A 7,637-nucleotide genomic window follows, 5' to 3' on the forward strand; every position below is an offset into this window, starting at 1 on the left:
GTGGGGTTGGATTTTATCTCCCACAGTGCCTCTCTGAAGGGCTGGTTAGGAAAGAGCGCTGTGCTATGGAGCCCAGCTTCGGAAGATGGAAGATGGAAGTTTTGGGCCAAGAGGGATGGTAGGGCGGCCCCATCTAAGCTCTCATTTTTTGTACCCCAGGGCAAACTGTGCCAAGAACAAGGCAGCCAGGCTGTGTTTTCTGCAGACCCCTCTGTGCCACCACCAATTCTCTGCTACAGACTAGTGGTGGGGCAAACGATGAGGAGCCTTCTAGAATTAAATTGTCCTTTTACAAAAAGTTTGGTCCAAGTTGTTCAGTTGTATGTTTTTTCGTTTTTTCTTCTCCTTTCTCTTCTCACACTCTGGATAATAACGTCCGGACTTTACCTCGCAGCCCAGCCACAAAAAGGCCAATGTAAAAATCCTGAAAAACTTTGACGAAGCAATAATCGTTGATGCTGCCAGCCTGGACCCAGAGTCTCTGTATCAACGGACATACGCTGGGTAAGAGTCCTTAATGCCGAGAGGCAGGCGGGAACAAGCACAGACTGTTTTCCTACAGTCAGAGGGGGTCAGTTGAGGGTTACAAAAACCTGTTGCTTTCAAAATGTCTGTCTGGCCTTGACCTAACCATCTGGATGGTACCTTCTGGTCAAGGAATTTAGAGCTGAGCTTGGGGAAGACGGGTGAGAGCTGTTAAGAAAGGACTTGGAGAAGCAATTACTGGAGATGGAAGGAAGGGTGAGGAAGAAACTCAAGATAACCCCGCCTTGATTTTTTTTAGGATAAGCAGCGACAAACCTGGGCAGACTTTCAAGATTAAACTCTGCTTCCCTATAACAATAAAGGGCCATTCCCAGAATCCCTGCCACGCCTGTTTCTTGATTGGGCTTCCCTTGAAGGGCTGGCACCAATCTTGCCGCTCTAAGGAATGCCATCGGGCAGAATAACAATCTTGAAAACCTGTCCAAGTTTCTCTCAGTCCCCTCTTATATTAAACAAAATCCAAGACGGAACTATTTAGAGTTTCGTTCTCGCTCCCTTCAAGCGCTGGGCTGTGTAATCTTGTTCAAATCCCTCCTTAGCGGCGCTCTGACACCTTCCCCGTGGCCAGCTCTAAATTGCCTTATGCCCCTTGCTTGAAAGTCAGAGAAAAAGGCCCTCTTCTCCAGAACTCAAAAAAAAAACAGGCCCTCCAAGAAAACAGGAGGGGTTTGAACACGCGGGTGTAATGAATGCCTATTCCACAAATATTCTCAGACTCATAAGGTAAAGCTTGATAAAATCTGGTTTTATTGTAGACTAGAGTGCAAACACAAAGAAAGCTGAGAATGAGAAAAGCACGTCTAAATTCAAACTAAATATCCCCCGATACAAATGAAGTCCCGCCCCCCCTTACAGTCGTCTCAAATTCACAATCCCAGGTGCCCCTAACGAGTTCTGCTGATCAACGGGAAAAAGACCTTGAACAGAGAAGATAACCCAAACACATGCCATCTTAGCGAGCACAGATAGAGAGCCTGGTGCAAGGTCCCTCAGCAGCTCCCTCCCAACCAGAAACGCGCGTCAGCGCCTTGGCATGCGAAATGTTACGATGTACAGAGCACATTGAAACAGTGAACATGACAGCGGGGGCTTGGCCGGCGTCTTTGCTGCGACCCCCCCCACCCCCGGACTAGTAAGCCACTGTTCCTCTCACTGCAGGAAGATGACTTTCGGCCGCGTGAGCGACCTGGGCCAGTTCATTCGGGAATCAGAGCCGGAGCCGGACGTCAAGAAGTCCAAAGGTGAGCCGCTGCTTCCTGCTCGAGAGAGGATTCCCCTAAGCATTAATATGCATGGGAAGGAAGGGCTGGTGAGGAGAGGCGTGAGAGGCTGCTGAAAAGTTGGCAGCCCTGGGGCTTCTTGCGTGTGCTACCTCCGCATGCAGGCTTCTAGTGGTCAGCCAGGTGATTGCCTGGAGGTGAAGTGAAGAGAGAAAAATTAATGGCTGAGACAGCTGCTGAGGGCGGTCATCACTGTCATGGCACGTTTCCTTGTTCCGGGTCAGTGAGACTCCTGGGACGTGAGTGGGGAAGGGAGACGGAGGAGGGCCCTGCTTGGCCAGGCCAGGGTCTCTCCCAGTCCCTCGTTCTGGTCCTCGCCATGGCCGAGCAGAGGCCCCTGGGGGCTTGCCAGCAGGAAAGGGAGGCCCCCCCATCTCCTACCGTTCTTCCGCTGTGGCTGGCGTTGAGGGACATGCTGCCCCCATCCCAAAGACAGTATTGAGACTTAAGGACTGGAAAATCTTGGTGAACCTTTCTTCCCTGAATGTTTGTACTCTTTTAAAGCCATTCCAGGCTAGTGGTCCTCCCATGACCGGGAATTCTGTGGTTTAATTATGCGCCATGAGAGTACCTTCCAGACGACTTTGCTCGATGGCCGCTGGCCCGAGGGTTTGGAGAGAGGGAAGGAAACCCTGTCCACTTTCTCCGGGCTAGGCATTGGTTTATATACAGGTAGTCCTCACTTAACAACCATTCGTTTAGTGATGGTTCAGACTCACGACAGTGCTGGGAAAACCGACTTACGACCGATCCTCACACTTATGACCATCGCAGCGTCCCGCAGTCATGTAATCATAATTTGGGCGCTAGGCAACCAGTTTGCATTTATGGCCGTTGCAGCATCCCGTGGTCACGTGATCGCCATTTCTGACCTTCCCGGACAGCTTCTGGCAAGCAAAATCAATGGGGAACCACATGATTTGCTTAACGACCATGTGGTGTGCTTAATGCCCGCAGTGATTCGCTTAACTACCGCCGCAAAAAAGGTCAGATTCGCTTAATGATGCTTCACTTAGCAACCAAAATGCCGGTCCCAGTTGTGGTAATTAAGCAAGGACTACCTGTACACTGATCATGTCCCACTCAGTTGCTTTTTTTTCCCCAGCTAAAAAGTCCCCGTCACTCTCACCCTTCCTTGTAAGGCATCTGTGTGGGCTCCCTGACCTTTCTGGCCACTTGCAGCCTTGCCTGGCCCGGTGAGTGTGGGACGCTGGCCGCCAATCCGGTCCGGTGCAGCTTTTCTTAGTCTCTAACTGCAGTGGAGGAAAATCCCCCACTTTGTGCCGAGCACAAGGGCCACTTGCTCCCCTTCCCTTTCTGCTCTCCCCAGGGTCCATGTTTTCCCAAGCAATGAAGAAATGGGTGCAAGGAACCACAGACGAGGTAAGGCGCTCCAATGCTGGTGCACTTGGCGAAAAAGGCATATATGACGTCTGTTCCTGGCTGTCCCAAAGAACCCCCTGGCACCTGCATGGATGTGCAGGCCTAGCTGTTTTATCTCAGAAATCCAGAACAAGCAAAAATTCCTCCCCCCCAAAAAAATTGGTTGCAGGGTGAATACTTTGAATACTTTGTGGAAGTTAAGCCTCCAATCAGGCTGAACCCTCCTGGCCCTCCAGGGGCCAGATGAATTGCCTGGCACGAGCCTGGGAAGGGTGGGCGGGCAAGGGTCCCGGGTGCGGCTTCCTTCCACTCACTAGCGGCAGCCCTGGCGCGGCCTGTGCTGACGGAGCTCCTCGGTCTGCTTCCAGGCCCAAGAGGAGATGGCCTGGAGGATAGCCAAGATGATTGTCAATGACGTCATGCAGCAGGCCCAGCCGCCGGAGGCAGCTGTCGAAAAGGTGACTAAGGTAATGGGCAGCCCGTTTCTCGCAGACCTTTGACTGAGCATCTTCCGGCATCGGGGCAGCAGGAGACTGGTTGGCGGGCGGGTCCAGCAGCCCCAGAGCATTCAGCCTGGCCTGCGCGAGAGCTGGGCTGCCCCGCTGGGGCTACGTGGCCGTCTGCCCATCAAGGGAGAGCAGCTTCAGCAGCTTCTCACTCTGGCCCCCACCCTGGGCTCCTCCCACGGGCAGCTGTCGCCCACTCCTGAGCGGATCCCCATGCCCCGTTTGCAGAAAAGCTAAGGAATCTGGCTTCCCGGAACCTCTTTCTGGAGAGGCGCATCTGTTCGTGCTGCCATGAATCCCAGCACTGTGCAGCTGCATGGCAGCCATTGTTGGAATCTTCCATAGCTGAACCCTGCCCTTAGTATGCCTTTTCCTGGACACCCTTCCCAACTGCCCTGTTTCTTCTCGGCTGCAGCGTTGCACGGATTCTTCCCCGGAATTCCTTTGTGAGACGGAGGAAATCTCCCTTTTTTCCTCTGTAGTTCTACCACAAACTTTTCCCTAGTTTTCGGGCCTCACAGACATGAAATGTCAAAGAATTTCTGCGAGAGCAGGAGATCAGTGCCCGTGTGAGCAGCTGTGAGCTGGGGGCCTTCCCCAGCCTCTCGCTGTGGTCAAGATCATTTGGGCTGTGAAACTCACCTTGCGGGACTGGCGCTTGCAAACTCAGACGAGAACACCGTGGTTTTTTAAAAAAAATATCCTGGAGAAAATCTGTTTTCAGGATCTTTAAGAGATGATGCTAAGAGTCAGCCCTGACTTGATGGCACATAATCTATCACGGCCCTCCCCAGTCAGTCGGAAGGACCCTGCATGATGGGGATCCCTTGGTGAGTTCTCAAATGCCAGAGTAAGGAGATTTGAAGGCGGTTTTCAAGTTGGGAGAAGCGTGGTGCTTGCTGGCTGCCTGGAATAGCAGTTTGCAAAAGGTGTGGGGGGGGGGGTTCCCCTTTTCACCCCTAGGGGCCCACTGAGAAAAGGCTTGGGGAGCTGGGTGTTGCAGAGGGCAGGCCTGACCCCCTTCCCGTTCCCTGACCAGCCCCTTTTTCCCATTCTCAGCTATGATCTTCGGGGGCTTCTGCCTGTGAAGAGAAGCGGAGCTGGATCCTCCCCACCCCTCCCGGCCCCAAAGCCTCTTTCTCACGGCCGCCTTCTCAGATGGACGCGCAGCACCACGGACCCCAACCGGCTGGGGTCTTTTGCCCTGCCTCGTGGGGAAAAAGGCTCATCTTCCCGTTTCAAGAGCAAATTTAACCCGTGAAGGAACGCCCCATCTCCTCCTGCAAAGGATCTTTCCGCTTCGTCACTTGGAACTGGAGTACAATCTTGGGTTAGGGATGGAGGTAACATGTTGCCCCTTAGGTTTCCTAGCTGTGATTTTTTAAAAACTTCTTTTTTTTTTTTTAAAGAACTTCTGCAGTCAGAAAGGCACGGGGCCCCTTTAGCCTGCCGGAGAGGGCTTCGCAGTTGACGGGGCGGTCTTAAAATCCCGGAGCCGTTTTGAAATGCCCGTACATGAAGTATTCCATAACTGGACTCTGCTCCTGTTCCATTTGGGCCAGTCCCGACCAGAAGGAGCGGAAGTAGGGGACAAGCAATTTTCAGTTGACAAAGAACTTCCACTTCGGTTCCCTTCTGCCTCTTGCCTTCCAAAATGCTTGACTCCACACCTGGCTCCTTTTCACGCTGCAGAACACGTCGGCTGTCTGGGAAAAGACATGAAGAAAAAAAAAAAATGAACGTTTGTGTGTCCCTTTATTTTTTGCTTTGCGTTAAGCTGAAACAATGACTCTGCCCCGATTCAGTCTTTTGCCGAATTGTTCCAAGTTCAGGCACTGGCCCTTCTTCCGTATCCTTTTCTGCAACATTTTGGGATTGGTTGCCTTTTTTTCCCCCCCTTTTTTTTCTCCACCCCAACCGAAAGCTTCCTCCGATCTCTGACGCTTGCCGCACATGAGTAATCTTACCAGAGCGTTTGAAGTGTTCAAAACAAGGTCCACTCCGTTATGCTTGTGCATTTGTTTTTAGCCTTCTGCTTCCTTTTCTGTTGGAACAACGTTTCTGTTCATTTTGGAGGGTTTTTTACGTTCTTACTGGCGTTTGTTTTAGATTTGTGCAAAAAAATATATGTAAAAAAGGACCCATAATCCAAAACGTCTGTAGGAAAGGTTAGGATTTGTCTCCAGCAGTTTGAAAACTGTAATGGACTAAACCAGAGTTTCTCAGCCGTGGCCACTTCAAGCTGTTTGGACTTCAGCTCCCAGAATTCCCCAGCCAGCCATGCTGGCTGGGGAATTCTGGGAGTTGAAGACCAAACAGCTTGAAGTGGCCACAGTTGAGAAACACTGGACTAAGCAAACACCATTTTGCTGAATCAGCTGGAGCGAGGCACTGTTCCCTCAGTCTGCCAGAAGCAAAACAAGTTATATATAGGATTTTTGGTACTGTGTACCACCTTATTGTCTGATACCCAAGTATTCAAGTACTTAAACCATATTTAATTGTGTTTTGATTGAAATATAAATATATATATCTATATATAAATTATAAAGCTTTTCTCTGCGTGGTTTGTTTCTACTGCAATCCTTTCAGCTTCAGTCTTCTTAACCGGGAAAGTGAACTTGGCTCCTAAGTCTTCCTCTTAAAAGCCTCTGGCTTGTGATCCTTCTCCCAAGGGGAGAAGAAGGGGAGGGGGGTCTCGGCCAGTGGTGGGTAGATGCAATGCAATTTGTTCAGATGGGCGGCCATAGAATTCAAATGAATAAAGGAAAGTGCCAAATTGGAGGAAGAGGCGGCCTGCCAGCCATCCACTTCCACTGTCAAGCACGATACCAGATTTTAGCCCTTCCTTTGGGCCGTTGGGAGAAATGCAGTCCAGTTCCCATTGAACCTGGGTCTGTCGTGTGCTGTGTCAAACACACCTGGCTGAGTCTGCACATCGCAAGCCAACCCTAAACCGACCGAGCTACAAAGCCAAGTGCTCTTTCTATAAGCCGCAGCTTAGGCCTCGATTGCTAATGTTTGAGATTTTTCAACATTTTTGTCTTGTAAACAAGACCACCCAAGGGCCAGTTGGTTACCTCAGCTTCCCACAAAGCATCCTTTTTCCATCATTCTCACTTGCGTAACTTCACACGTTTTTGCGGTGGTTTGTAATATATTTCTTTGGTATGTGTAAGGACTACATTACAAAGTTAATATAATACTGCTGACGGTAAGAACAGGATCAGTCAGCATCCGGCGTACGGGTCAGTGTGTGTCAGTACACGATGGAAGCAGGCAAGTATGTTAGCTTGCAAGATGGTCTCTGGATTAGACATCCTAGCTTGCATCAATGTTTGTGGCAGAAGTGGGTTTCAGTGGCACGACTGACTCAAATATGCAAAGTGGGGTAGTAAAGTCAAAAAAGGAGTTGAAATGAACTGGATGAGAGAGTCAAATGCAGTTCAAAACATGTGCAAAACAATCCCTTGCCTGTTCAAACTTCATGTATATATTGCATCTGAGCTGGTGTGACAGGTCTTGGAATCACCAGGAACAAAATTCAGTGAAAAGGCCAACCCAGAGTGTGGCTACAGGGAGCTTTAAAATAAAACAAAAACAAAAAATTCCATATTTGAATTGGAATCGTTCAGGCCAGAACTGAAAACAGAATTGCTAAGATAACGAACTTATATAAACTTAGGAAGAGACCACCCTTGGAGAACTCTGTGTTGTTCTGGACACCACACCTGGAAAAAAGACATTTCAGAGCTAGAAAAGTAAAAGAAAGGACCCCCAAAATGAGTACAGGTAGTCCTCGCTTAATGACCATTTGTTTAGCGATGGTTCAGAGTTACGATGATGCTGGAAAAACTGACAATCAGTCCTCACATTTACAACCATTGCAGCATCCCATGGTCACATGATGCCAGTTTTGACC

At 49.9% G+C, this 7,637-nt stretch overlaps 1 protein-coding gene across 3 annotated transcripts in view; it reads left to right on the top strand.

Annotated features, from left to right (window-relative positions):
• AKAP10 (A-kinase anchoring protein 10) overlaps positions 1–6,266 on the top strand; it is a 39,901-nt gene extending 33,635 nt beyond the window's left edge. For 2 of the 3 annotated variants that reach the window (XM_063295588.1, XM_063295600.1), the window contains 5 exons: positions 395–504; positions 1,705–1,787; positions 3,157–3,209; positions 3,578–3,676; positions 4,775–6,266. In XM_063295588.1, coding sequence (XP_063151658.1) covers positions 395–504; positions 1,705–1,787; positions 3,157–3,209; positions 3,578–3,676; positions 4,775–4,780 — 351 coding nt within the window. In that variant the 3' untranslated portion in view covers positions 4,781–6,266. The remainder of the gene's footprint in view (positions 1–394; positions 505–1,704; positions 1,788–3,156; positions 3,210–3,577; positions 3,677–4,774) is intronic. The other variant, XR_010067351.1, reaches the window with a different exon arrangement.
• The last annotated feature ends 1,371 nt before the right edge of the window (positions 6,267–7,637 follow it).

This window comes from Candoia aspera, chromosome 1 (genome assembly GCF_035149785.1).
Source record: "Candoia aspera isolate rCanAsp1 chromosome 1, rCanAsp1.hap2, whole genome shotgun sequence".
Lineage (NCBI taxonomy): Eukaryota > Metazoa > Chordata > Lepidosauria > Squamata > Boidae > Candoia > Candoia aspera.